The sequence below is a fragment of the Podarcis pityusensis genome (genome assembly GCF_964106645.2).
Source record: "Podarcis pityusensis genome assembly, chromosome: 4".
NCBI classification, from domain to species: Eukaryota; Metazoa; Chordata; class Lepidosauria; order Squamata; family Lacertidae; genus Podarcis; species Podarcis pityusensis.
This window is the reverse complement of record NC_138027.1, coordinates 17,097,468-17,109,854: the sequence shown is the minus strand read 5'-3', so window position 1 is coordinate 17,109,854 and position 12,387 is coordinate 17,097,468. Positions and strand designations below refer to the sequence as shown.

The window sequence follows — 12,387 nt, the reverse complement described above, 5'->3', positions numbered from 1 at the left end:
GCTTGGGACCCAGATACATGAAGGATCATCTACTCCCCCACCTCAAGAAATAAATGTTCAACCATTAAGTATATTTCACTAATTTATACAGCAACACCCCTACCTTTCATGCAGACCTTTAAACAATCTGCAATGTTTGATCCTGAATTTTGCAGCATGCAACGAGAATACCACCTGGACATAAAAGGAAATAAAATTTGTTTTGAGGTTATAGCAGTACAGGCTTATTAAACTCTAAGTCTATTTGGAGTCCTCTATTGCCTTCACGGAGGTTCTGTACACTCCTACATCACCAAGAGAAACCACAAATAGGTGGGGGGGGGGCACCAGCTGCTGAACCCTATCATGTTTACTTGTCTTACAGGAAATTGATTTGAGAGATGTAGCTCCAGATACTTGTGATACAAATCATAGAATCATAGAGTTGGAAGAGACCACAAGGGCCATCGAGTCCAACCCCCTGCCAAGCAGGAAACACCATCAGAGCACTCCTGACATATGGTTGTCAAGCCTCTGCTTAAAGACCTCCAAAGAAGGAGACTCCACCACACTCCTTGGCAGCAAATTCCACTGTCAAACAGCTCTTACTGTCAGGAAGTTCTTCCTAATGTTTAGGTGGAATCTTCTTTCTTGTAGTTTGGATCCATTGCTCCGTGTCCGCTTCTCTGGAGCAGCAGAAAACAACCTTTCTCCCTCCTCTATGTGACATCCTTTTATATATTTGAACATGGCTATCATATCACCCCTTAACCTCCTCTTCTCCAGGCTAAACATGCCCAGCTCCCTTAGCCGTTCCTCATAAGGCATTGTTTCCAGGCCTTTGACCATTTTGGTTGCCCTCCTCTGGACACGTTCCAGTTTGTCAGTGTCCTTCTTGAACTGTGGTGCCCAGAACTGGACACAGTACTCCAGGTGAGGTCTGACCAGAGCAGAATACAGTGGCACTATTACTTCCCTTGATCTAGATACTATACTCCTATTGATGCAGCCCAGAATTGCATTGGCTTTTTTAGCTGCCGCGTCACACTGTTGGCTCATGTCAAGTTTGTGGTCAACCAAGACTCCTAGATCCTTTTCACAGGTACTGCTCTCAAGCCAGGTGTCACCCATCTTGTATTTGTGCCTCTCATTTTTTTTGCCCAAGTGCAATACTTTACATTTCTTCCTGTTAAAATTCATCTTGTTTGTTTTGGCCCCGTTCTCTAATCTGTCAAGGTCGTTTTGAAGTGTGATCCTGTCCTCTGGGGTGTTAGCCACCCCTCCCAGTTTGGTGTCATCTGCAAATTTGATCAGGATGCCCTTGAGTCCATCATCCAAGTCGTTGATAAAGATGTTGAATAAGACCGGGCCCAAGACAGAACCCTGTGGCACCCCACTAGTCACTCTTCTCCAGGATGAAGAGGAACCATTGATGAGCACCCTTTGGGTTCGGTCAGTCAGCCAGTTACAAATCCACTGAGTGGTAGCATAGTCAAGACCGCATTTTACCAGCTTCTTTACAAGAATATCATGGGGCACCTTGTCAAATGCCTTGCTGAAATCAAGGTAGGCTACATCCACTGCGTTCCCTTCATCTACCAGGCTTGTAATTCTGTCAAAAAACGAGATCAGGTTAGTCTGACATGACTTATTTTTCAGAAATCCATGCTGACTATTGGTGATCACAGCATTCCTTTCTAGGTGCTCACAGACTGTTTGCTTAATGATCTGCTCCAGAATCTTCCCTGGTATTGATGTCAGACTGACTGGGCAGTAATTATTTGGGTCCTCTCTTTTCCCCTTTTTGAAAATAGGGACAACATTTGCCCTCCTCCAGTCTGCCGGGACTTCGCCTGTTCTCCAGGAATTCTCAAAGATGACTGCCAGTGGTTCTGAGATCACATCTGCCAGTTCTTTTAATACTCTTGGATGCAGTTCATCTGGCCCTGGAGACTTGAATACATCTAAACTAGCCAAGTATTCTTGTACTATCTCCTTAGTTATTCTGGGCTGTGTTTCCGTTGCTGAATCATTTGCTCCAAATTCTTCAGGTCGGGCATTGTTTTCTTTATCGGAGAAGACTGAGGCAAAGAAGGCATTGAGGAGTCCAGCCCTTTCTGTGTCCCCTGTTTGCATTTCACCATCTTCTCCTCTGAGTGACCCCACTGTTTCTTTGTTCTTCCTTTTGCTACGAACATACCCATAAAAGCCTTTTTTGTTGCTTTTAACCTCTCTAGCAAGCCTGAGTTCATTCTGTGCTTTAGCTTTTCTGACTTTGTGTCTACACGTGCTGGCTATTTGTTTGAATTCCTCTTTGGTGGTTTCCCCCCTTTTCCATTTTTTGTACACATCCTTTTTTAATCTTAACTCAGTTAAAAGTTCTTTAGATAGCCACCCTGGCTTCTTTAGGCACCTTCCATGTTTCCGTCTCATTGGTATTGCCTGACGTTGTGCTTTTACTATCTCCCTCTTAACAAACTCCCAGCCATCATGAACTCCCTTTCCTTTTAGTATTACTGTCCATGGGATCTCACCCAGCACTTCCCTAAGTTTTATGAAGTCAGCTTTCTTAAAGTCAAGAAATTGAGTCCTAGTATGCTTGGCTGCTCCTTTCCTCTGTATAGTAAACTTCAGAAGAGCATGATCACTTCCACTTCTACCCCACTAACCAGGTCATCAACATTGGTTAGGACCAGATCTAAAATGGCTGTTCCTCTTGTTGCTTCTCCCACTTTCTGGACAATGAAGTTGTCTGCAAGGCCAGTGAGGAATCTGTTTGACCTTATGCTCTTGGCTGAATTTGACATCCAACAAATATCCGGGTAATTGAAGTCCCCCATTACTACTATCTCCCTTCCTTTTGCATGCTTGGCCATCTGTTCCAGGAAGGCATCATCTATGTCCTCCGTTTGGCTTGGGGATCTATAGTAAACTCCCACAATGAGGTCACTGTTATTCTTCTCTCCCTTAATTTTGACCCAAATGCTCTCAATTTGGCTTTGAGGTTCTAAATCTTGGATCTCTTCACAGGTATACATATCCCTGACATATAACGCCACTCCTCCTCCTTTTTTGTCTGGTCTGTTTCTCTGAAATAGATTGTATCCCCCCATTATTACATTCCAATCGTGGGACTTATCCCACCAGGTTTCAGTGATGCCTATTATGTCATATTTAGTTTGCTGTACCAAGAGCTCAAGCTCATCTTGTTTATGCCCATGCTTTGTTCCCATTTCCCATGGGAAATACTGAAATATCCGAAAGATCAGCATTCATGCCCACACAGTGCATCAACAGAACAGCTGACAAGGACATGGGAACTGCACCTTCACATTACATAGTTACTGAGCTTCCACTGCAGTGACAGTCTCCTGAGAAGTGTCGAGCTAGTGAATCAAGAATCTTACCTAGTCAGTTGTAAATTAGAGCTGGTCACAAATCCAATAACTGAGCTTCCTTTGGTCAAAGCATCTTTGTTGATATCAATGCCGACCACCATGACGGACTTCAGCTGTTGAGTAAACAGCAGATAGAATAAGAGGCTGCATACATTAGAACCACCATGCCGGATCAGACTAAAGGCCCATTTACTCCTGTATCCTGTTCTCATCGTGGCCAACCAGATGCCAGCACGGAAGGACTGCAAGCAGGACTTGAGTGCAACAACATTTTCCTCACTTGTGATCCCCACACAACTGGTACTCAGCGGCATACAACCTTTGATTCTGGAGGAGGTAGTACACCAGCATGATAAAGGCCTGCTTTGTTTGGAAGTGGCAGTGTGGGGGTGGATGTAAACAAAACTACTTACTGGTATCTCAACTGCCCAGGGTGACCCTCCAAGCTTACAGGTGATCTGCATTGCAATTTTTGTGGCTACGCTCATCATCATCCCTTGCTTGCTCAGGGTGCGAGCAAGCACACACTGGCTAGGGATGGGCCGCTCAAGACTTAAGAACTTTTTCACAGCATCATAACAGTCCTTCTTGTTGGAAGGCAACACACACAGCACCTAAAAGTGGCACAACAGACAAGCAGATTCAGTCCCTGAGGTTTGCTCACAAGCCAGGCTTGCTCAATCCTTGATTCAGCATTACACAGCTGGAACTCTCCTGAAGGAGGAGAGAAAGTGGCAATCGAAGCAGAAAAGGTTGGTGAAAGAAAGGCGTGACTCCCTGCTTTCCAGCTGCCAATTGCACCACCCCAAGGATGCCTTTAAGCCACCAGAAGTAGGTTGTCAGGATTTTCTTACATGTAACATGTAGTACAAATGTAAGATTAATTGAAAATGAGTTTCCAAATCAGGAAAAGCTGCCAAAAGCAGAGTGGTTAGCTGCAAGAGCCACCCAAAATTTCTAATTGTTTAATTTAATTTTATACCTGCAAAAAAATCAAAAAACTTTTGAGTTACATTTTGAAAATAGAAAAATTACAAACTAAACACCCCACTCCCCCACTTTACTGAACCTGAAGGCATAGTTAAGAGCTAAATAATAATAGTAAAGTTGCACTAATAGTAACCCCTTAAATTTGATGCAGTATGGAGTGGCAAGAATCCTGAAAATTAGATTTCCCCACTGCAATTTTGTGGATTACAAATGCAGTGGATTGCAAACTATAGTCCTTGATAACTTTGGTATAATTTGCAAAGTTGTGGTTAAGAACTGGGGCAGAGGGTGAGGAGGAAGCTTACTCATTACCAGGATACCAGGACAAATGCTGACAAAGTCTGCAAACACACCATAAAGTTAAAGCACAAGACTTCCTCCACCCCCAGATCCTTAGAGCTGTAGTTTGTTAAGGGTGTTGGGAATTGTAGCTCTGTGAGGGATAAATTATGGATTTCAAGATTATCTGGGAGAAGTAATGTATCACACATATGCAGTCAAGGTTAACAGGAAAAGAAATTGTACCATACAAAAATCATCATCATACAAAGCAGCCTACTGCGCTGCCTTCTCTAGAAGGACCAATTTCCAATAGCTTCCTTCCAGCCACCTTGAACATCAGCAGGCAACATACACGCCTCTCTTCAAACATATTTGAAAAGCAACTCAAATATGCATACGCACCAGCTGTAACTCAGGATTCACATACTGTTGCAGAGCTCGAATAAATGCTGAGGGGTTCTCCTGCACTGGTATGCTGCAGACAAAGATCAGAAAGCAATGGGGAATATTAGAAATGCTAACACTGTAATTGGCAGTCTAAAGGACATCTCTCAGAACACAGCATTCCACCGGCTTCTTGGGAAAATGATATCAAACCCAGGACAGAATTCATCAGCAGTTCAGGAGAGATTAATAATGCACAAAATTACAGTGGTGGGAAGAGGAAGGATGATCCATGAAAATAGAATTACGTTTTATATATGGGCCCAAGTAAAACATCATGAAGTTGTGATACATACACATACACCCCCGCAGGACAGTAATACAGGCAACTCCCCATTTACGCATACTTACATGAAATCGTGTATAATTGGAATACCCAATGAAAAAGCCTGAAAACACCCCGTTCCATCCCTACCCCTTTTCTGACGTCCAGTATAGGGTTGATTCAGCAAATACTTCTCTCCACTACTCTGTGATGTTTGCAAACAAAATATGGTAAGGGAGGAATCCTCCTTAAGACTATTGCCCCCAACACAATTACAAGAGGAAGCCTCGCTGAATTCAGTGGAACTTATTTCAGAGACACCATGCTTTCAATTATACTGTTATAAGCATGCATATTTCAGTCTAAAACCACTTCATTCATGGTCAGTCATTACTTTCCCACTTCAGTAAGAAAATCAGACATGAAGCCAATGCAAGGGATTTCTGTGCCAACCCTCTTGCCCCCAATGAAGTCTGCCAAGAGCAGGAGAAAGCCTAACTATAGAGATATTGCCAGAGCATAATTACAGACCGACCCCTCGCAGCTGGTGGAGCTTTGGTACTGTTGCCAGCTCGTGTTGGCTAGATTACCCTGCCAGGATTCTGACATATTCTAGGACTGGAGCCACTCAATAAAAAGGAGAGGCTGGGAGAGACAAAGCATATTAAGTTATGGAGTTGCAAAGATCAATACAAGCCCTGTGTGAATGCCTGTCTTTAAAGTTTCAGAGCAAACCATGCAAAATCTGTTCACGGACAGCAGGTTTTATCTGGACCAAAGAACATATGAGTCCCTACCAACAAAGGAATGTAGGATATGCTGATTAAAGATAAACCATCACATCAAATGAAAACTATACAATCCTTGGATTTTTCTCTATAGCAAAGTCAACATGAAGTGGGTATGTAAATGTGGAATGCTTCAAAAAGTTAATATTTGCAAAACCCATCTGTGTGTGAATTTCTACTGGAAAATCAACTTGGGTTGACTTCACCAGTTATAAATTGCGTGAATCAGCTACTACTCATGGCCTGCATTGATGTAATATGCACAGGCAGAAAAGTAGTGCAGTGGGGATTTAGTTTTTATGACTTGAAAGTCCTCATTTGCCTGAAATTCCACTATTTAACATGGACCATCAAACCATGGCCAGAGTTAGAGATATCTGAGATATGGGCAATCAAGGTTGATTAAATTAGCACACAAATATTGAAGAACATAAAAAATTAGCAAGGAGGAAGGTTATACAAAAGCCAGTGGTTTTCAATGTCTCCCACCAAGTTCTATACTCATGCTGACTACTAGCTGGCATCCAGCCAGCCTTGCAGAAAATGAAGCTTTCCATCTACCACAAATAATGTGGTTCTGTGCTACCCGGTGCGATAAGCTCAATCCTGCATGTGCTGGCAGTAGCACATGACTGAACTGCTACTTGTTTTTGTTGTTCTATCTTTTTGTACACTGCTTTGAGGTGTTTATTAAAAAAAGAAACCAATTAAACAGTGTCTACATTTTATGAAATAAAAAAAATAGTAAGGAACCACCATACATGGCAATTTCAAACTGCCACCACATACTCAAAGGTTGCCCGCTATCCATCCTTAGTGTGCTTGATATACACAGGACAAAAGAGAAGCACACTGCTGTTTGTTGCACATACCTTATGCAGCAGCAAACTTGGGGGCCTGCCTCAAAGAGTTCCTAAGATCAGTGATTTTTCTTCCTTCCCTCTTCTGATGCCCTCTCATAATTCTGCCTCCCAAAAGCTGTTTGTTGCAGCAACCCTGGCTACAAGCTCCCCAGGCAAATGGTGCCTCTGGGGCTGGCTGGGGTGCTGGTTGCCAGGAGTTGAGGCGGCCTTGGAGTAAGCAAGCAAGCAGGCGAGGGAGTCCAGCTAGCCAGTCCACCAGCCATTGCTGTTGGGAATGGACAGACAAGTGGGAGGCCTGGCAGGCAGTCACTGTGCTGGCTTTTCTTGTGCTTGCTGCTTGCAAGGCCTACCTGGGAGCTGAGGGCCCAGTGCTGATGGCTAGCCTTTCCTCCATGCAGGCCTGCTGCCATTGCTGCCTCCCAAGGTAAGGTGCTGGCCTCACATTCAACTCTGGCCAGTCTCCGTTGGGGGCATCCTCTTCCCAGGCCCTTGTGGGGCAGTATGAGGAGACACCTGTCTTTGGGGTGGGGCAGCCCAGGGACCAAGGAATGGACCTCAGAGTGGCAAGGAGAGGGGAGAGGAGAACACTCCACAAGGGAGGGTGTTCGAAAAAGGGTGAGGGGCTGCCAGCTCTGCAGGCAAGGGGTGACATAACTGGGTCTTCAGTTCCACAGGGGTGCTGCAGAAAGAATGTAGTTGGTCAAGGGAGCCGTGGACTCAAAAAGGTTGAAAACCTCTGCCTTAGATAGTGAACAAAAAGTCAACGCTCGTTCCCCCATGAGTTTGTAAATGCATCACTGTCACATTTACACACTTTGCATTTTTAGATATGCACACTTAAAAATTTCTTATACACGCACCCATTTAAAAACCCCAAACCCACAATGTATGAAAAAAAGTGAGGTAAAGAAGAAAACAAGGTTTGTTATCTGAATCTCTCTCACACTTTTGGATATTCAATGTGGAATCCCATGGGACCTCCCACTCGTCTCAAACAGTTCATGAGACTATGTGCAAGCTCCGAGTTTCTGCTGCTGCACAACAGTATCCAGCTCTGCAGATGTGCCACTCCTATCATCTTCATATTACGCATATCTCTGAACCAGTCATTGGCATTCATTGGCATGCACTGCAAGAAGAAAAAGAGATGCAAATGACCCCAGTAATTTGAGGGAGAAAGCTTATGTATAAACTGTCAACTAACAGGAACTTCAAATGACCTTAAATTGTACAGAAGTTCAGAATCTCCCTCCAAGGACTCACACCCATAGACAAATGCCGCTGTGCACAGGAACTATTCTAATAGCCAAAGGCAACGTTTGGAATCATGTTTGAGTCTCTCTAACATTCAAGTCCAGGACATAAAACGGAACAGAGTCTCTAGAATACTTACGACTTCATTCTGCATGAGGATTTTTTCTGAGGTGACCACACGGCCAGTCAAGGAAGCCTGACACCCAAGCTTCAGCCCCCAGCTCTCCAATTCTAAACGCGCATCTTTGTTTCTGCAATAAAATGTGCATCCCCAATGTTATGTATGCTTGTATATAGTTTTTACAGTGTAAATAAAGGCAAAGCAGAAATTTACATTGTTGCGTGCCACCCCAATTTCCAAGCGGTACAAGATTTCAGGGGTTCCGGGCACTGACCTAGGGTTCGTGTTTCTTTGGAACAAAGTACAACATATACTGTGGTGACTTTAGGGTATACAGTTTATTTACATATATACAACCTGAGCCTATGATGAAGGGATTCACAGCAGTAACACCCCAAGACCAAGTTCATTGTCTCCCACCAGCACCACATTCTCTTCATCAAAACATACAGCTGAATGAACTTATTGGAGCTTAACCAAGCCAGTATTGTCATAACACAGCTAACAATATCAGTTGAAGGTGAAAGCAATGAATGAAAGAAAAAGCATAAATTAGTTGATACAGAATAATTCTAAAAATGCAGGTTTTTTGTTTTTTGTAGTAAGTCTTTTCCACACAGAAGAGTGTACAGTGTCAATGACTTATTTGTAGAAACCATCCATGAATGTTTCAGGATGTTTAAAGGGGGAAATACTCTTAGTCTTTGTAATAACCAGCTATGGTACTTTAACTCCATCTAGGGGTTGTAGGCACAGAATAAACACCACAAACACCTAAGGCTGCAATCCTCTCTATATATGCATGTCTATGCAAACTGTGGGGTATATATGTATATTCTGCCTTATGCCTTATAAGTGGTCAAAGGTGCCATTTAACAGTAAGGGCTGAAGTACTATGGAACATATATGCTCAGGCCTAGCATAACTAATAAATACATAAAAACACACACAAGTTGCATACAAAATCCAAAAAGAGAAATGTAATAAATATTAAAGTGTAGAATATGTCCATTTTCTATAACTTGAAAGCATTATTTTTTGTCCTTAAGAGTGAAAAATATGGAACAGCTTCCAGCTTCAACACAAACCAGATCCAGTCCGTAAACAGTCCGTCAATTTTCCTGTAGATCACATCACACAGAGATCACACACACAAATATTACACTGCCTGTATCACACTTTGGGCAGCTATACTTGAAGCAGTGTCCAAGTCTAAGCATGGCAGATGCAGCAAGAGTCATGAAACAGATCTTGTCGAAACCTGTTTAAGGTTTTGGAAAAAGTTATCTATGCACCAAATTGGATGAAACTTATACAGTCCATCAGATCTAGTAGAATTACCTTTGAATGTTGTCGGCTAGTCTAGACAGTCGTTGGTGCCTGCGGTCTGGGGCCAAGTGAGTTTCTTGGGCTAAATCTTTCATCAAACGGAAGTCAGAAGTCGCACGGTTGCTCAAGCCTAACAAACAATTTGCACCAGGAAATCAATCTTGGGCCCATGGGGGGAAAGGTTGGTAACTAAAAGCAAGGCAGGTGGCATGACTGAAAGGCAGGTAAAGAAGTGCAAAAGTATCTCATATCTCACTTCATCCAGCAAGCCTTCAATCATGATGTACTAATATTTGCACTGCCTTGCAATGATGTGTAGATAGAACATCTATGAGCATTTCTATGCATTCAGAGTCAACACATGGTATCACTTCAGAGTGCAGTGGGAAAGAGGAAGTGCATGTTTTAATGCTTCTCAAATGCAAAACTAAAGTAAGCAACAACAAAAAAAGCCACCTCACTCTGTACTTAGAATATACACTGACAAATGTTGACTGTTGGTGCCTACACTTGTGTGTGTCAAATAAAGGACTGCCAAAGAAGTGGAGAAGGCTACACAGATAAATTATGTGTTTTGTTAATACTGCAAACAATGCTACTTCTCAACATCCCAGCCTACTTTCACAACACTCCACCATGCTTTATCTTCTTCATGCTTTTTAACATTTATGCCAGGAGTAAGGAAGATGTGGCCTTCCAGAGGACTCCAATTCTCACCAGCCCCAGTCAGCATGGCCAATGGTCAGGGATGATGGAAGCTGTAGATCAACAACAACTGATGGGCCTTCTCTGCTTTAGCTGCAGGTGCCAGGAATTAAACTTGGAGCTTTCTGCATGCAAAGAATGTACTCTGTCATTACAGTCCATCCTCATGCAATGGGTATTCCAGATTCAACTTGCCACAATTGAAAACATCCAATTTCTCCAAAGTCAATGTGACTATAAGCCAGATCTGTAAGCCCTGAATACTGGAGGACTGAATGAAGACAAGTTCAGACTGTTTTCTCTAAGTTCACAAAGTTGCTCTAATGGCCAGATCACCTGCTGTTTACCTGTCAAGTAGCAGAGTTCAGGGATAAGGTGGGCCACACGAGGTCCAACAGTGCTCCTGCCCTTACTCTTCAGCTGGCTTACGAGCATGGGTTGATTTAGGTCAGTCAGGACTGCATCATACTGCTGTTCAGGGAAATTTAAAATAAGAGGTAGGCAAATTGTTCTTATTCTGTGCCCATGGTACTTATTGGCAAGACATACACAGCACAAGGCAAAATGGGATGTCCAACTGAATTTGAGTATTTTGCATTCCTAATGACATTATCCCATATCCATTTTGCCTCAACTCTTTCCTATATTTCACCAGTGAAATTCCACCCTTCACTTACAGCCATTTTGTATCAATGAAAAGAGTTTAGCCCTGCTGCATCAGCCTGCTTCTTATTTACCTGTTTGTAGTAATCTACATAAGAGATCTGAGTGCCGTCACTTTTCTGAAATACATCTGTTGGCTTCACAGTCCACTCAATATCATCGATTCTATAGGTCTTGTTGTTGTATCTGAAATGATTAAGTGCACATTATAATGCATTTCAAAATATTATAAATATTATAAAGTGCATTTCAAAATATTATTCTGCTCTGTCATAGACCCAAAATGATCCAGCAGAATTCACTGCTTCACTAAGATTCAGCACCAATGGCAGGCACACCAGAGATGACTTGCACTAAAAGAAAAGCTTGACCTACTCATATACATGGTGTAATATGGGAATCTGTGAATTCATGCAATATTGCAGTTGCCCTTCAGTGGGCCTGGGGACAAGTTGCAATTTTTCTTTTCACAGAAGGGAAGCAATGATTATGCATGAGGATTTGTCTGTTCCTTCCCCATCCAGGTGCCCTCATGATGTTTTGAACAAAACTTTCTACCAGCCCTAGCCAATGTAGCCAATGGTGACAACATAATCCAAATATCACCCAGCAACATCCAGAGGGCCACAGGTTCGGGAAATCCACCCTATCTGACTAGAACCCAACAATCTGTTAACTTACAGGAAATAGGATTCATACAGGGAGCTCTTAAAAGTTCTGAGTGTATATCAACTGAATCTTTGCTAATTTTGCCAATTCAAATGTAGGCACCCACTTAAAATTTCCAAAAGAAGAAGCAACTTCCAAATAACAAACATTACCTTGTAAGGACAATAAGCCCCACCAGTTCCTTTTCACATGTTTCTGCGAAACGTGAGTTGTCCACACTTCCATAGAGGTTCATCATAAATTCCAAGACATTCTCATTGCGAAGGACTTTGTGGCTCACATCTGCACATAGCATCACTTTCTCCTCAAACTGTCCAATAGTCACAGCAAATCCTGGCCAAAGCGTCAATCTGAAAGAAAAGGATGGCAAAGACATATCTGGGTTGATCTAATAAATCCAGACTGTGCACACCCTCTGGTTCAAAGGCAGGGCATGTATATGAAGGAATGAAACTAGAATTACATTTTAATCATGGTGGTATATAAAAGCAGAGTTCTATATTTGGACATAGTTTAACAGCTGAAGTTTACATTTGCTGCAAAAAGATTAAGGCTGCAATTCTTACGCAGGAGCAAATCCAACTGAATCCAATGAGACTTACTTATCTGGAGTAAATATGGATAGGATTGGGCTGCA

The 12,387-nt window shown here is 42.6% G+C and overlaps 1 protein-coding gene across 7 annotated transcripts in view; it reads right to left on the bottom strand.

Annotated features, from left to right (window-relative positions):
• Window positions 1-12,387, bottom strand: part of PIWIL4 (piwi like RNA-mediated gene silencing 4) — a 31,915-nt gene that overhangs the window by 6,047 nt on the left and 13,481 nt on the right. For all 7 annotated transcript variants that reach the window (XM_081001910.1, XM_081001912.1, XM_081001911.1 and 4 more), the window contains exons 8-17: window positions 11,903-12,100; window positions 11,156-11,267; window positions 10,766-10,889; window positions 9,726-9,843; window positions 8,403-8,514; window positions 7,954-8,138; window positions 5,052-5,124; window positions 3,791-3,991; window positions 3,387-3,490; window positions 104-174 (exon numbers count right to left, since the gene is read on the bottom strand). In XM_081001910.1, the coding sequence (XP_080858036.1) occupies window positions 104-174; window positions 3,387-3,490; window positions 3,791-3,991; window positions 5,052-5,124; window positions 7,954-8,138; window positions 8,403-8,514; window positions 9,726-9,843; window positions 10,766-10,889; window positions 11,156-11,267; window positions 11,903-12,100 (1,298 nt within the window). The remainder of the gene's footprint in view (window positions 1-103; window positions 175-3,386; window positions 3,491-3,790; window positions 3,992-5,051; window positions 5,125-7,953; window positions 8,139-8,402; window positions 8,515-9,725; window positions 9,844-10,765; window positions 10,890-11,155; window positions 11,268-11,902; window positions 12,101-12,387) is intronic.